General features: G+C 45.4%; 1 protein-coding gene across 6 annotated transcripts in view; it reads left to right on the top strand.

Moving 5' to 3' along the window:
- PPP2R5E (protein phosphatase 2 regulatory subunit B'epsilon) overlaps positions 1-17583 on the top strand; it is a 144170-nt gene that overhangs the window by 116716 nt on the left and 9871 nt on the right. For all 6 annotated transcript variants that reach the window (XM_060263336.1, XM_060263339.1, XM_060263335.1 and 3 more), the window contains exons 9-12: positions 2846-2899; positions 2994-3044; positions 6040-6159; positions 11523-11650. In XM_060263336.1, coding sequence (XP_060119319.1) covers positions 2846-2899; positions 2994-3044; positions 6040-6159; positions 11523-11650 — 353 coding nt within the window. The remainder of the gene's footprint in view (positions 1-2845; positions 2900-2993; positions 3045-6039; positions 6160-11522; positions 11651-17583) is intronic.

Raw genomic sequence — 17583 nt, 5'->3', positions numbered from 1 at the left:
AGCTTCATATGTTTATGGCACCTTTGGATTTAACCCTCTCTGCTCCATACTCTTGATGTGTTAATTTTTAGCGCGCCGCTTAATTTGGGAGGAAGCGGGGAAGGGGGGGGGGAATTGGATGAAGAAGGCGGCGTATCCTGCAGTTGCAGGGTAAAGCAGCTTTAAAAACAAAGAAACAAGCCTGCCTGCCTTCTTGCCTCCAAGACATCGGCAGCAGCCTAGGAAAGAAGGTGCGTGGCCTGTCCTACATATGTAATTACATGTGGATAGGCTCAGATTTGCATGTCTCTTAATGTTGGGAAGGTTATCGCAAAAGGATTCTTGTCAGCTGAGTCAGGGGTGTCAAACTCATTTGTGATGAGGGCTGTATCTGATTTAAATGAGACCTTGTTGGGCCGGGCAGTGTCTCTCATAAAATGTAATGCCAGGTAGCAGAGATATAAACTTTATAAAGGACACAGGCAAACACAATGAAAGATTACAATCCCCCCCCCCTTTTAAAACATGCTTAAAACATAAGCACTTGTCGGTCTTTGCAGCTCTCCCATGCGATCCGGGAACAACGCAAAGGAAGCTCTGGCTGTTTCCTTCCTTCTCCCAGGAACCAAGAGGGGGAGGAGGCTCAGCCAATAGGAGGAAGTGAGGCTTGGCTAAGTAACTCTGCTGTTTGTTTGAGAGAGCCTGGCAAAGCAAGCTCTCCCCTCCCCCCAGCCAATGGAGAAAATAGAGGTTTTGCTCTGTAGCTCTTGTGCAATTGAGCAAGCCTGGCAAAGCAAGCTGTGATGCAGAAGGAAGCAGACAAAAGCCAGTTGCTTAGAGGCCTGATAGGAGCCCTCTGGGGGCCTGATTTGGCCCCTGGGCTGCATGTTTGACTCTTCTGCTCTGAGACTTTGTGTTAGGAAGGGGCTGTGGTGCAATGGTAGAGCGTCTGCTTGGCTTGCAGAATGTCCCTGGTTCAGTCTTTGGCATCTCCACTTAAAAGGGATCAGGTTGTAGGTGATGGGAAAGGCCTGTGACTGAGACCCTGGATAGCCGATGCCAGTCTCAGTAGGCAGTACTGACCTTGATGGACCAGTGGTCTGATTCAGTACAAGACACCTTCATATGTATTCTTGTGTGGTGTTTTCCCTGTCCCATTCTGAACAATGGCAGTGAAATCAGGGCTAAAAACAACAAGCCTGCAACATAAATTGGCATATCCTTTGTCAGATTTGCACAGCGAATGGAGGGTGGAGAGAACGAGCTTCTGTAAGGGTGCTGAGCGAATGGGCTGTGGAAGAGACTAAGTGTAATGTGCAGATTGTCACGGGTTTGATCCCCGGCATCTCCAGTTAAACAATTGGACAATAGGTGATGCAGAAGACCTTTTCTTGGGACCCTTGGGACCCTTGAGAGCCACTTTGAGTCAGAGCAGACAGTACTGACCTTTGTAGACCAGTGGTCTGATTTATTATAAGCAGGCCTCGGATTCAGTGGGAGCTCACAGGAGCACAGCTCCTGAACCTTTCTGAGAGTTCCGCCTCCTCCTTCTGTGAGTTCCACCTCCTTGTCCATTGAATAGTAGGTGCAGCTGCATAACAATCCCTGGATGAGCTCCACCACCTGTTTTTCTACAAAATGATCCCCGAGTATGGGAGGGATGGTGGCTCAGTGGTAGAGCATCTGCTTGGGAAGCAGAAGGTCCCAGGTTCAATCCCCGGCATCTCCAAAAAAGGGTCCAGGCAAGTAGGTGTGAAAAACCTCAGCTTGAGACCCTGGAGAGCCGCTGCCAGTCTGAGAAGACAATACTGACTTTGATGGACCAAGGGTCTGATTCAGTAGAAGGCAGCTTCATATGTTCATATGTTCAGTATAAGGCAGTTCTCCCTTTGAGGCAGAAGGCATCTCCTTGGGTTATTCCATCGTTCCATCAGGGAGGCAGGAAAAACTTTTTTCCACTTCCTGTTAGTGCCTTCGGAATGACCCAGTCCAGTTTTGTTCCTGCCTCTGAGGGAGAAGCAGCATTGTCTATAGGCTCTGATCTTGCCGAAATCCTTTTCCCTTCCTTGACGCTTTTTCTTTATTTCATACCTTTTACCTCTTTTTCTCCGTTTTTATGTTCCGCCTTCTCTCCCCCTTACTCTGTATTCCTTCCTACCTCTCATATGCTATTAGCTTTCCTGCAAGGTGATCTACCTTTATCTCCAAGCTAGCATTTAGTAACTAGATATGCTCATTAGCTTATGTAGTTTGTATCACAGGAGGCTGGATTGGTCGTCCCCCCCCTTTTTTTTTTAAATAGATCGCCAATACTAAAACATTTTAGTTCAGCACTCTAGTCTTTTGGGGTGGAAGAGAAAGAGAATGCAGCCTAGGAAAGAAGGGGTGTGGCCTTTCCATCATGTGTAATTACATTTGGTGAGGCTTGGTTTCATGTGTCTCTTAATGTTAGGAAGTTTGTTGTTGAGAAGGAAGCGCATACGGTCACAAAGCTTGGGCACACACACTGTTTAGAGAAATGCCTTGTCCCTCTAGAGGCCAGCGGTGAGGAGAATTGTTAGGGCTAAATATATATATTTTTAAAATTGCTGTAAAGGAAGGGGAGATTGTCCTGTGTCAGATGGAACTGTAGGCTGCCATGTCTACCGGAACCTGGTGTCAGGTCTGAACTGGCTGCTGTATTCTGGATTTGTAGCATTCTTAACTTTTGGTATCTACCGTTTGGTCAAACAGTGCACTCTTTCTCTCTTTTTCACTGGAGATCTCTCTTTCTCTCTTGACTGATTAATATTTTGATTTCTTCCATTTATTATTTCCATGAAATGTATTAATTCACATTCCACCCCCCCTCCCCTTCTGTTTGCAGTTGGCTTATTGCATAGTGCAGTTTCTGGAGAAAGACCCTTCACTCACAGAGCCTGTAAGTACACATATTTATTGTCTACTTTGCATTTTATTTTGCAGAGCGTTCTTGTACCTAAGTCATTATCTGAACTTCTCTTTTTTCAATTTAGGTCATTAGAGGTTTAATGAAATTCTGGCCGAAAACCTGCAGTCAGAAAGAGGTGAGTCGCAAGACAGTGCTTAGCCCTAGCTTCTTGGGTTCCAGTCGTGCTTGCTGTTGGAAGGCAGAGCCCGGCCTCGTTGTGAACTTTCCCAACCGACACGCCTCTGCCTCTCGAGTTCAGTTCCCTGCCTGCTGCGGTAGGAATAATAGTGACCTATCTGATATCCTTGCGATGACGCAAAAGCGCCGTAAAAAATTAAGCACCCTCTGTTTGCCAAGTATTAAGTATCAGCAGCTACCAAGGCAGCCGCAGGGCAGTCTTTTGTGCGTTTGACGGGTAAAAGTGCATGCTGGTGTAAAAGCAAGCGCCGCGTGGCTTGCCAAAGAAGGGAGAACTATTCCAAAGAGGCGTCAAAGTAGACTTCAGGCATCCAGTCAGGATCGATCCAGAAATATCCAGCATGTTTCCAGCCTTGCCTGAAGTAACATCAGTAGTAATGATGTTGATAAGTGCGTTCTTATGCTTATACAGTTGCACAGCAGAGAAAGTTAAGTGGAATGATGGCTTTATATAATGTTATAGTTCCCAGAGAATGAACCTGGCTATGCCCTGGATGATTTTTGGTCAGATGTTTCATATTAAAAGTACTTTCTGACCAGTGAAAGTATGACCTGGCATGGCCACAGTGGTGGCGGGGGGAGAAAGTCCCATCAAGTTGCATGGCAACCCTGTAAAGTTTTCAATGTCAGAACAAACAAAAAGAGATGGGTTTGCCATTGCTTGTCTCTGCGTAGCACAGGGGTGGCCAAACTGTGGCTCAAGAGCCACATGTGGCTCTTCCATACATATTATGTGGCTCTCGAAGCCCCCACCACCCCGTTGGCCAGCTTGGAGAAGGCACTTGTCTCTTTCAGTCACTTCTCCAAGTCAAGCCAGCTGGTGGCTTGGAGAATGCATTTAAAGTTAAAGTTGCTTTCTTTCCATTTCCCCCTCCTCATTTATTTCCTCCCTCACTTCCTCTCAAACATCTGACGTTTATTCTTTGTGGCTCTTACATTAAGCAAGTTTGGCCACCCCTGATGTTGCAGCTCTCACCTTCCTTGGTGATCTCTCATCTAAGTGGTAACCAGGGCTTGACCCTACTTAGCTGAGCAGATCTGGCTAGCCCAAGCCGTCCAAATTAAGAGTGTAAAGTTATAAAAAATCAGCGGTGATGAAAAATGCTGTTAAGTCACAGCCAGCGTACGGTGGCCCTGTAGGCAAGACACAAGGAGAGGTAGTTTGCCATTGCCTGCCTCTGCATAGCAACCATAGAATCATAGAATAGGAAGGGACCTCCAGGGTCATCTAGTCCAACCCCCTGCACAATGCAGGAAACTCACAAACACCTCCCTCCTAAATTCACAGGATCCTCATTGCTGTCAGATGGCCATCTTGCCTCTTTTTTAAAACTTCCACCTTCCGAGGAAGCCTCTTCCACTGAGGAACCGCTCTAATGGTCAGGAAGTTCTTTGTAATGTTGAGCCGGAAACTCTTTTGATTTAATTTCAACCCATTGGTTCTGGTCCTAGCTTCCAGGGCCACAGAAAACAAGTCCACCCCATCCTCTAGATGACAGCCCTTCAAGTACTTGAAGATGGTGATCATATCACCTCTCAGCCAGGCTAAACATGCCCAGCAACCTTTCCTCATAGGACTTGGCCTCCAGACCCCTCACCATCATCGTCGCCCTCCTCTGGACTCGTTCTAGCTTCTTTATATCCTTCTTAAACCCTGGACTTCCTTGGAGGTCTTGTGTCCAAGTACTAATGAAAGCTCACCCTGTGTAGCTTCTGAGAGTGGGAAATCTTATAATCTTCTGAGAGTGGGCCAGCCTGGGCCATCCAGGTCAGGGCTATAATAGTCTACCTAGATATCTTTAGTCTTGTGTCAAATCCACCTCCCCCCACCCCCACCCCCACCATATGAACATATGAAGCTGCCTCCTACTGAATCAGATCCTTGGTCCATCAAAGTCAGTATTGTCTATTCAAACTGGCAGTGGCTCTCCAGGGTCTCAAGCTGAGGTTTTTCACACCCCCTTGCCTGGACCCTTTTTAGCTGGAGATGCCAGGGATTGAACCTGGGACCTTCTGCTTCCCAAGCAGTTGCTCTACCACTGAGCCACTGTCCCTCCCCTTTGCTGTTGTCTTTCCTCTTTGCCCTCACAACCTAAAGAGGTGCACAATCTTTCTTGTTTGAAAGTTTTCATACTAGAGCATGAGTTAAATCTGTGTACATGGCAAGAGTGAAACATGAGAAAAAGAAATTAGGTCAGAAAACAAAGTCAGTGGAAAACATAAGAAGCTATGTGTCTGAAGCAGAGCATGTTTTGATGTGTACACCTTTCTGACATCTCATGATGGATCGAGCCAGTGGCCCATCCAGTCCAACGCTCTGCGTCACACAGTGGCCAAAACCCAGATGCCATCAGGAGGTCCACCTGTGGGGCCAGGACTCCTTAGATGTCAATGGTCCTTTATTTTTAACCAAAGAGTATGACAGAAGCCTGATCCTAGGATTTTGAGTAGCAGCCGCTTCACCGTGCACATGGTTGGGAGAATAAAACAGTAGCTGCCACTTTAATGTCATCTGGAACAAAAGTATGCCGCCCAACTTGCATAGTTTTTAACAGCATGAAAGTTTTTAAGAACTGTTGCAAATGTTGCCCTGAGTCCGCTTGCGGAGAGGGCGGGATATAAATGCAAAGTAATAAATAAATAAATAAATGTTTGCATTTCCTCCTAAGTGAATAGTTGGGAGGTCAGGGGTTTGGTTTTTGTCACAACCCTCAAGGCAAGGCGCCTGAAGCTTGTGTGCTCCTTATGCCTTTAAGAAATAAATATTTATTTGCTAAACCAGGAGGAAGGCAATTGCAGCTGTCATCTCTGCAACTGATATGTGGCTTTTGTGCATTATATCTGTGCTTGTGTCGCCAGACGCTGAGGTGAAGCTTCTTTCAAAAATCTTGTTTGAAGAACGCCACGCTTAATCGTTTCTTTTGCCTCTCTAGGTCATGTTCCTTGGGGAACTGGAGGAGATATTAGACGTGATTGAACCGTCACAGTTTGTCAAAATTCAAGAGCCCTTGTTTAAACAAATAGCTAAATGTGTCTCCAGCCCGCACTTTCAGGTCAGTATTGCACTCGGCTCAGGGGACTGACCACTTGTTGTATCTGAGCATGTACAGAAAAGCCTCATTGCCGTACTTAAAAATTAAAGCCACTTCAGGGGGAGGGTAACCTATAACAGAGAAGAGGGCAATCGTTGGAAGGAAAGTAGAGCAGCTCAGCCTTTAACAACGCTCTGCCAGGTCTTTGCTTCCTATTTTTCGCCCCAGGCACCTTGCTTGTGCTAACACAAGAACGTGCAGGCGGCATTCCAGTGAGGGGAAAGCTAATTGCTCGGCGGGGGAGGGGGATGAAACCACAGAACTGGGAAAGGATTAATCTCGTTAAAAAGGGGGTTTGCCCAGATTTAGCCCTTCGCTATGTGTCACAAATTGTAATGTACTATGGCATGCTAAACTGGAAACCCGTCTATTTTTATTTATTCGTTTTTGCTGTCCAGTTGCAGCTAACTTACGGTGACCCTTCGTGGGGTTCTCAAGGCAAGAGAGGATGGGAGGTGGTTTTGGCATTGCCTGCCTCTTCCTTGTTGGCTTCCCATTCAAATACCAGCCAGGACAGACTCTGCTTAGCTTCTTGAGATCGGCTGAGATCAGGCTAGCCTGATGATATTGGATTTATATCCCGTCCTATACTCTGAATCTCAGAGCAGTCACAATCTCCTTTACCTCCCCCTCCCCCCCAAAAAAAACAGACGCCCTGTGAGGTGGGTGGGGCTGAGAGAGCTCTCCCAGCAGCTGCCCTTTCAAGGACAACTTGTGTGAGAGCTATGGCAGACCCAAGGCCGTTCCAGCAGCTGCAAGTGGAGAAGTGGGGAATCAAACCCGGTTCTCCCAGATAAGAGTCCAAACGCTTAACCACTACACCAAACTGGCTCTCCAGGTCAGGGTGGAGACATCTGTGAAGTTGTCTTGGAGAGGAAGTATTGTATATTTTTTCCTGTTTACACATTTCTGACCCAGTTAATCTACAACTTCAGGCAAATAACAACAGAAGCGATAAAATGCCACAGTAATATAGAACAAAATTATGGAGGTTGTGTGTATCCTGGGTGCAACAGGCATGTAGCTTCCTTTAGGCTGGAGGAAGGTCCTTTAGCCCAGGAAGTCTTCCTTCCCAATAAAGTGTCTCTTCCGTTGGTACCAAGCCTAAGGAGTCTTCTGATCCATTGAGGAAGGTAAAGGAGATTGTGAGCCGCTCTGAGACTCTTTGGAGTGGAGGGCGGGATATAAATCCAATATCTTCATCTACCTCACAGGGTGTCTGTTGTGGGGGAGGGGAAGATAAAGGAGATTGTGAGCCGCTCTGAGACTCTTCGGAGTGGAGGGCGGGATATAAATCCAACATCTTCATCTACCTCACAGGGTGTCTGTTGTGGGGGAGGAAGGGAAAGGAGATTGTGAGCCGCTCTGAGACTCTTCGGAGTGGAGGGCGGGATATAAATCCAATATCTTCATCTACCTCACAGGGTGTCTGTTGTGGGGGAGGAAGATAAAGGAGATTGTGAGCCGCTCTGAGACTCTTCGGAGTGGAGGGCGGGATATAAATCCAATATCTTCATCTACCTCACAGGGTGTCTGTTGTGGGGGAGGGGAAGGTAAAGGAGATTGTGAGCCGCTCTGAGACTCTTCGGAGTGGAGGGCGGGATATAAATCCAACATCTTCATCTACCTCACAGGGTGTCTGTTGTGGGGGAGGAAGGGAAAGGAGATTGTGAGCCGCTCTGAGACTCTTCGGAGTGGAGGGCGGGATATAAATCCAATATCTTCATCTACCTCACAGGGTGTCTGTTGTGGGGGAGGAAGATAAAGGAGATTGTGAGCCGCTCTGAGACTCTTCGGAGTGGAGGGCGGGATATAAATCCAATATCTTCTTCTTGAAAGTGTCACTTTCGTTGGAAGCAGGCTCCTTAGGCTGCAAGAAGGCCTCCAGCGTGGTTTCATGGGGTTGGTAGGATACATAACACCAGGCCTGGAATTCAGCAGGAGCTCACAGGAGCACAGCTCCTGAACCTTTCTAAGGGTTCCCTCTCCTTGTCCCCCACCTACCTTGTTCATTGAATAGTAGGTGCAGCTGCATTAACAATCCCTGGATTAGGAGAGCGGGCAACCAGCCAGCCACCAGGGGCTTTGCCACACCCCCAGCAGCCCTCATTAAGCCCGCGCCACCCTTTCTCCACTTTTTATGTGATTTTGGGTGGGGGGTGGCTTGCTGGCCTTTCGACTGTGAGGGGGCAGCCAAGGAGAGCCCCAAGTGAGCAAGGCCTGCTTGGGCTGGCTGGATCTCCAGTCAGCTCAAGCAGGCCTCACTCACCCGGGGCTCTCCTTTCTTGCCTCAGGTTGCTTTTGGCTGGTGGGTGGTGGCATATGCTAATGAGTTATGCTAATGAGCTCTCCCACCTATTTTTCTACAAAACGACTCCTGCATAACACAGAATCCATAAAGAAGTAAGCAGCGGAGATGACAGTGTTTGTGGATGAAAGACACCTTATCCATAATACAAACCTCTCCCCATTATGCAATTTGAAGAAGAAGAAGATGATATTGGATTTATATCCCGCCCTCCACTCTGATGAGTCTCAGAGCGGCTCACAATCTCCTTTACCTTCCTCCCCCACAACAAACACCCTGTGAAGTGGATGGGGCTGAGAGAGCTCTCACAGCAGCTGCCCTTTCAAGGACAACCTCTGCCAGAGCTATGGCTGACCCAAGGCCATGCTAGCAGGTGCAAGTGGAGGAGTGGGGAATCAAACCCGGTTCTCCCAGATAAGAGTCCGTGCACTTAACCACTACACCAAACTTGCTCTCAATTTGAGAGTTTTTTCATGGGACACATTTTTTGGGGGGGAGGGGCATTTCTGGGACAGGGACAGTTTCAGCCTCCTCAGCCTTCCCCAGAAGTGTGGGAACAAGAATCGCATTTTCGAAATGAGATGGGGGCAGTATGAAACACAGGTTAAGCCAAGGTCAGAGGAGGACTGGGGGAGACCTGGTTCAAATTCTTGCATTTGTCATGGACTTCTTTAGTGACCCCGAGAGACTTGCTGAATCTCATCTTCCGTTGTTCTTGGAAAACGGGAATGAATCACCTGCTTGACAGATTTGTACTCAGGGCGTGTGGAATGGTATTTAAAATTCTGAAGAGATAGCTGAGCTAATGTTTCACAGCAAAAACAAACCAAAAAAGAGAATAGTACTGTAAATCACATAGCAGTTTTTTAAAAAAATACCTTGCGGTTAAGTAGTAGAGTGGGTTACATTTAACCCCTGAAGCTGTGTATGGGAGCCGCAGAATTTCTACTTCATGATTAAATTGGTGTCTGGCTCCAATTTATAACACATAGTTTTATGTGTTATAGAAGAAGACTACTGCAGATTTATACCCCGCCCTTCTCTCTGAATCAGAGACTCAGAACAGCTTACAGTCTCCTATATCTTCTCCCCCCCACTACAGACACCCTGTGAGGTGGGTGGGGCTGAGAGAGCTCTGATAGAAGTTGCCCTTTCAAGGACAACTCCTGCGAGAGCTATGGCTGACTCAAGGCCATCCCAGCAGCTGCAAGTGGAGGAGTGGGAATCAAACTCAATTCTCCCAGGTAAGAGTCCAAACACTTAACCACTACACCAAACTGGCTCTCTTATGGTGGCAAGCTACTGCACGTACCATGAAATGTGCTTGAAAAGGAACTGCTTGGCTTGTATTTGCAACTAAATAAGTAAATAAAATTTGAAGCATTCACAAAAAGGATATTGAGGATGCTATTTATGTTTGCTGTGAACATCTGAAAATAGGTGGCAGCAGGCATGGTGCCAGTTTGGTGTAGTGGTAAAGTGTGTGGACTCTAAACTGGGAGAACCGGTTTGATTCCCCACTCCTCCACTTGCACCTGCTGGGTGATCTTGGGCCAGTCACAGTTCTCAAGAGCAGTTCTCAGCCCAAGCCCTCTCAGCCTCCCCGACCTCACAGTGTGTCTTTTGTGGGGCGAGAAAGGGAAAAGAGGTTGTAAGCTGCTCTGAGTGAAAGGCGGGATATAAATCCAGTCTCCTCCTCCTCTTCTTCTTAATGTTTTCTGTCTGAAGAGAAGCAATTTTTTTTTTCCGTAGATTTATCGTTCACCCTTTCTCATAACAGGCTTTGGGCGGATTACAACATAGCAGAACAGTTAAAATCCAACAGTAAAACAATTTAAAACGATTAGATAAAAGCAGCGTGGATGGTGTAGCGCATTTTACAAATAGAACATAGATGTCCTAAATGTCAGAAATGACAAGAATATCAAATGATCTCCAGCAATCAGGATGGTAAATCAGTGTAGGGAGGCCAGTTAGATGGTATGATGAATAAAGTGAGGACGCCCACTTGCCTCAGCTAAAAGCCTGGTGGAACAGCTCCGTTTTACAGGCCCTACGGGATGGTAGTAAGTCCGCAAATGGCTGTGCTTCAGCTTCCACATAAAATGTAGCTTTCAGTGAGACAAGTGGGATATTTAACCCATTTAGAAGTGTTTATAACTGGTTCCAAGTGTCCACATTTTCCTCATACGATGTCCCTCAGACATTAAAAGAAGGGGCTGTGGCTCAGCAGTGGAGCATTTACTTGGCATGCAGAAGGTCCCAGGTTTGATCCTTGGCGTCCCCAGTTAAGGATTAGGTAGTAGGCAATACGAAGGAGCTCTCCTTGAGTCTGGAGAGGAGCTACCGTTTTGAGCAGACCCTCTGCTCTTGAGAGAACAATTCTGTGAGAACTGTGACTGGCCCAAGGTCACCCAGCAGCTGCATGTGGAGGAGTGGGGAATCAAACTGGCTCTCCCAGATTAGAGTCCACACACTTCACCACTACACCAAACTGGCACCATGCCTGCTGCCACCTATTTTCAGATGTTCACAGCAAACATAAATAGCATCCTTGATATCCTTTTAGTGAATGCTTAAAATTTCTGAGGATTTCCTTGATGGACCAGCGATCTGATTTAGCGTAAGGTAGCTTCATGTGTTCATCATACTCTGACAGGTTTATAAAAAAGATTTAAAAGGTTCCCAGCCCAGCATGCAGAAATTCTGGCCTATGTACCTGTTTTGTGGCGCGGCCAGGGCTTTTTTTGAGCAGGAACACACAGGAACTCAGTTCCAGCTGGCTTGGTGTCAGGGGGTGCAGCCCAATATGCAAATCTGTTCCTGTCGGGCATTTTCTGCAGAAAAGTCATTTGCAAAACAATGGTGCCATTAGGGGATGTGGCTTAATATGCAAATGAGTTCCTGCTGGGCTTTTTCTACCAAAAAAGTCCTGGGTGTTTTTTTGTTTTTTGTTTTAACTTGGACACATTACAGAATTTTGGAAATGACAGAGTACACTTTCCCCCCCTTCAAGGTGGCTGAAAGAGCACTGTACTATTGGAATAATGAATACATCATGAGTTTGATAGAGGAGAATTCCAACGTTATACTTCCCATCATGTTTTCCAGTCTGTACAGGATTTCCAAAGAACACTGGAATCCGTGAGTTTTGTTTGTATTCATTTTGTTTCCTGCTTAATTTTTCTGTACGTATCAAGGGAATTTTATTTCTCTGAGGGCTTACTCTTCTCAGCTGAACACTGTGTTTCTGATCAAGCATGATGCCACAATCAAGCTAGATGGAGCGTGCATGTCACGCCCATTCTGCATTCAGTCCCATTGGCTGCCCATCTAATCCCTACACAAGAGGAGACCGTGTAGCACAACCAACAATCACAAGCAAAGTTCACGGCCAGATTACTGCAAAAAAAAAATTCCATATTTTAAACAATTTATTAAAGTGCGTCAAAGTGCATAAATTGCATACTCGTATTTCATATGCTGTAAAAACAGTCACAATGCATGCAGACTTGAAAAAGGCAGAGCACATTTGCAAGTAAACATGAGCTTCAAAATTCTCACAAAAAGTTTATTTCTCTATAAGAGCGCAGCTCAGTCCTCATAGCTCAGCATTCAAGTGTAATGCTGTCATGGTGATTTGGTGGAAAAGCGCAGCAGCAGACCGGTATCCACACTGTTTCCCAAAGAACTTCAGGCGCTTATACAATAATGAGATGGTGACACAATCATGCATCAATGCTGGCGTTATCCAGAACACTCTGGATGCCAGCGTTTTTGTGAGAATTTTGGAGCTCGTGCTTAACGTGTAAATGTGCTCTTACCCTTTTCGGGTCTGCATGCATTGTGACTGTTTTTACAGCCTATGAAATACGAGTATGAAATTTATGCACTTAGAAGCACTTTTAATAAGTTGTTTAAAATATAGAATATTTTTTTTGCAGTAATTGAGCTTTGCTTGTAATTGTCGGTGCCCATCTAAACCTGCATTTGCCCAATTGGAAATAAGCCCAGGGAACTCATTGGGATTTACTTCTGAGTAAAGTTGCATAATATGTCACTGTGAAACTTAGGTTTCCCTAGGTGTAATGAAGGGGAAATGTAAATGTGGGAAGTCATGTTTTACATAATGTATAATTCTCTCCTCCTTTTTCCATGTTCATTCTTTCTGCTTTTAAACTCCCCGCCCACCCTTTTGTGCTCTAATTCCTTATACTGCTATCCTGGCCTGTCTGTGTAGCTGAAGCAAAGGAACTAGAGATGGCCCTGCTGTCTAGTATTGCTAATGACACCCTTGGAGGTCCCCTGGGGTTTGTTATGGACACCAGCTCGGCGCACTGGCTTCTGTGCTCGAGCCACAGATGTAAGGGAAGAGGATTTCTGAGTCATTTTCTGGGCATTAGGTGCTGGTCCTTTTTGGGATTTATGCTGCAATTTCCTGTATTTTTTTTCTCCCTGACTTCATTGTTTCCTCTTGACTGTGAGGACTGCATTTCAGTTGACCTTTCTGCCTCAATTTTTCTCTCTCACACGGCAGTAGCTTCTGGGGTTTGGCTTCCCCATAGCTCTTGTTTTCTTCTGCTGCTGTTGCTTCGCACGGTTTTAGATTCTGAAAAGGTACTATCCTGTGAATGGGGATGTGGCTGCTGCTACCTTCTTTCCTTAAAAAATTATTAATACATATTTCGTTACCTAGGTATCCTGAGGTGCTTGACAGAAAGACATGTAGATAAATATTCTAAGTAAACACCTGTGTCTAAATAACAGCCACCGTAGATGTGGACTGTTCACATATTTAGAAGAGGAACTCTAGTTTGGAGTCAGTGCATGTGGTTCAGTGCTGGTTGTCTCCAGGTAGAGAATTTGGGGCAGTTTTAGATGAAGATACTTTAGATCAGGGGTGTCTAACTCATTTGTTACGAGGGCTGAATCTGACATAAATGACAGCTTGTCATGCTGGGCCAGGTGTGCCATAAAAAGTAAATGCAGGTAGCAGAGATATGAAGGATACAGACAAACACAATTAATTTTTTAAATAAAAACTTGAAATAAAACATGCTTTAAACATTAGCATTTGATGGTCTTAAAGGTGCCTTCTTTGTATCTCTCCCATGGGATCCAGGGAACTGGGCAAAGGAAGCTCTGGCTGTTCCCTTCCTTCCCCAGGGGACCAGTAGGAGCCTCAGCCAACAGAAGGAAGAGAGGCTTGGCTCAGCAGCTCTGTTGTGTGAGTGAGAGAGCCTGGAAAAGCAAGCTCCCCCCTTCCCCAAGGGAGGAGCCTCAGCCAGTGGAGAAAATAGAGGCTTTACTCTGTAGCTCCTGTGTCATTGAGTAAGCCTTGCAAAGCAAGCTGTGATGCAGAAGGAAGCAAGAGAGAGGGAGAAGGAAGCAGATGACAGCCAGTTGCTTGGGGACCTGATAGGAGCTGTCTCGGGGCCTGATTTGGCCCCCGGGCTGCATGTTTGACACCCCTGTTTTATATCTTCAGCAGTATCAGTGAAATCCTGAGCAGGGGGAAATAAACTTAGAGGGGTGTTAACCCTGTTTAGGATTGCATTGCATAGGTACCTTGTTAGACAACCTGTTAGTTGGCAGAATGAGTTCCTTTACGCCCTAACTCAGGGGTGGCCAACGGTAGCTCTCCAGATGTTTTTTGCCTACAACTTCCATCAGCCCCAGCCAGGAGTTGTAGGCAAAAAACATCTGGAGAGCTACAGTTGGCCACCGCTGCCCTAACTGTAACTGAAAAGGCTGCCCTGAAACAGAATATGCCACAACTTCATTTGTGTACTAATCTTACACCCTTCATTTCCTCTGGGAAATTCAGAGCGGCATACGTAGAATTCTGTCCAGATGCAAGCTCAGCAGATTGCATCTGTGCCTTGAGATTAAGATCCAAACAGAACCTGTTGCTTAAGAGAATAAATAGAGGAAATATTGCATGCAGTTAAAGAATGTTACGCACATTGTATTCCAGGGGTGTTGAATTCATTTGTTATGAAGGCCAGATCTGACATAAATGAGACCGTGTACCTATTTAAGATTAGGTAGAGATATAAAGTTTTTAAAGGACACAGACAGACACAACTAAAGATTTTTTTTTAAACTTAAAACATGCTTAAAACATTACCACTCATTCGTCTTAAAGGTACTTTCTTTGTATTTCTCCCATGGAATCCAGGAAACTGGGCAAAGGAAGCTTTGGCTCTTTCCCTCCCTCCCCAGGGGACAAGGAGAAGGAGGAGCTTCAGCCAATGGAGAAAATAGAGGCTTTGCTCTGTAGCTCCTGTGCGATTGAGCAAGTCTTGTAAAGCAAGCTGAGATGCAGAAGGAAGCAAGAGAGAGGGAAAAGGAAGCAGATGACAACCAGTTGCTCAGGGGCCTGATAGGAGCCCCCCGGGGGCCTGATTCGGCCCCTGGACCACATGTTTGACACCCCTGCTCTAGCCCATTGTTTTTATTGGCATTTAAAATACAAGAAGTGCCTAATTTAGAATTGTACCCTCTGTCTGTACAGGAGAAGATGGCTTGGAAGAGGCCTTCATTGGAACCTTCCTTGTCTAGCTGCCATTGCCCACAAAAGCAGAGTGATTTTCCTCTGCTTAGTCCTCTTTAATATGCAGTGGGGAAAATGCTGAAAAGAGCAAATTGGTTTTGTACACTCTTTCTGTGGAGTATTCAAAGAAGTGTTCGAGCTTGTGAAATAAAACACTTGTGGAGTAGAACTGTGGCTTTTGTTTGTTTTGTTTTCATGAGGAAAGCTCACGTTCACTATTCAGAGAGACTAACATGAACTGGACTATTTACCATGTTTGTTTGAATGCGGTGTCTTCGCCTGATCATACTCCTGCTCTTTCTTGGGATATATTGAATGGTTAGAAGTGTCTCCCTTAAATTCGCTTTCCTTTATCTGCATTCGTTGAGGTACTGAAGAGGCCAAGACTTGTGCCAGGTTTAGATTTGGAATTAAGATGTGTGCAACAGCCCCTTGTGGTTTTTATGGCTCTTTGCTTTTGTTTAAGGGCAAAGGCTTTCAGTGAGTTCAGAGGGCTGTGCTCTGCCAGTAGAAGTCACTTCTTTTTTAAAAAATCTGTTATGTACATTTGTAAATGTGAAACTAAAGCTGACAAGGTTGGAATTCTTATTTATTTTTGGTCAGCTTCTAAGACCTGATGATGTCATCGGGGGGTGTGATAGGGTCTGGGAGTTTCCCTGGGCTTCTCCTGCCCCCCTCCTTCCCTTTCTCCCAAACTTACCTGGTGGCTGGGGAATCCTTACTATAGGCTATCAGAATCAGGGCAGCATCTTGGCACGGGGATCCATGGAAGACGTAGTTCTACCGATGCTCATGTCCCAGTAGGGTTGTCAAGATTTCCCAGCAGGGTTGAGGCAGTTGGCATCCTATTCCACCAACTTTTCCATCAGTCGGCCTTCCTTGTTGTGACATCATGCTTTTACAGCTTTGTTGTGGTGCTGAATTTGATTATTAACACCATCACTTCTTCTTGGGCCAGAAGCTGTTGTATTTTGTGAAATGTGCCCTTTCTGCCAGTGATGCATCTTGGTTTTTTTTTTGTTGTTCTACTGTTTTGGTTTTGTTGTATTGTTTTAAATTTGAATTTTAGGTTTTTATTGTCCAATTTATGTTGTGATCCGCCCTGAACCCATTATGGGAAAGGGTGGAATAGAAGCCTGCTAAATAAATAATAATATCTGCGGGAACTATTTCTCCCAGTGACTGTGTTACGGAAAGGCACTAACAGCATCTCAGATGCACAGAACCAATGCAGTTGGTCCTCCTGATACAGCGTGAATGGATGGAAAAGGAGGGTCAGCATCAGGCCAGACCTATTACAAGGTGGATCAAAATTTAAGGTCTCGGTTCATTGTGGGTTCAGGAACTTCTAAAGCTTGAGTGTTTGTTTCCAGTTCCCCCCCTAAGCTCGAATTTCTGCAATTATAAAGATTGAATCCTTATGTTTATAAGGAATTGCGGCTCTCCTTCTTATCATGAAGCTGTGCATGTTTATCTGCTGAGTTTCTGCCATTACATGTAACAGCGGGTGCTCTCAGAGGTAGCATCACACAGACCTTTAGACTGCATTTGATTTACAATTTGCCATTAAATAGAAGAATCCCTGTCCCCAAAATATTGAGTCTGAACAGGACCGCCATACGAGGGGGTCCTTGGTATCTGGTTCCATTTAACAAAGTTTGAGTCCAGTGACACCTCAAAGACCAACACACTTTAATTCTGGGTACAAGCTTTTGTGTGCATGCACATTTCTTCAGATACAAATCAGATTCGGATCGGATGCAGGGGTGGAATTCTAGCAGGAGCTCCTTTGCATATTAGGCCACACACCCCTGATGTAGCCAGTCCTCCAAGAGCTTGCAAAAAAGAGCCTTGTAAGCTCTTGGAGGATTGGTTACATCAGGGGTGTGTGGCCTAATATGCAAAGGAACTCCTGCTAGAATTCCACCCTGTGATCAGGTGTATCTGAAGAAGTGTGCACGCACATTGAAAGCTTGATTTATTTATAGTCGATTTATTTATAGACGATTTATAGTCCACCCTTTCCCTAAGACTTGCTCAGGGCAGATAACAACATAGTAAAAACGACATAAAACGTACAGTTAAAACCAGACCAATAAGAACTATACATTTAGATAGATCATAAATAAGTTATAAGTGGCAGCTCAGTTGGGCACATTATATATACTAGAGTCTAGAACGGTAGGTAGGAATAAAAGATAGCATTACAGCAGGTGGTATCGCAGCACTGGGCCAGCCGGTGGAATAGGACGTCCACTGCCTCAGCCAAAGGCCTGGCAAAAAATAAGCCGCAACAGAGTATATCACAGAATGAAAAAAGCAACAGCAACTGTGTAGATAAGCAATAAAGATTTTAAAGAATTTATAAACCTTACAAAGCCTCTGTTTGTTGTTTAGTGATACCAGTTACACAGTACAGAAAGAAATTTTCCAAAAAGGAGTAGGTTCCACTGCAGAACTCTTATCCATCCAATTTGGACATCAGAAATCCAGAAATGTTCATAAGAGACATATAGTCAGT

The sequence above is a fragment of the Heteronotia binoei genome, chromosome 21 (genome assembly GCF_032191835.1).
Source record: "Heteronotia binoei isolate CCM8104 ecotype False Entrance Well chromosome 21, APGP_CSIRO_Hbin_v1, whole genome shotgun sequence".
Lineage (NCBI taxonomy): Eukaryota > Metazoa > Chordata > Lepidosauria > Squamata > Gekkonidae > Heteronotia > Heteronotia binoei.
Note: the sequence above shows the minus strand (reverse complement) of the source record. Positions and strands in the feature narration are given on the sequence as shown.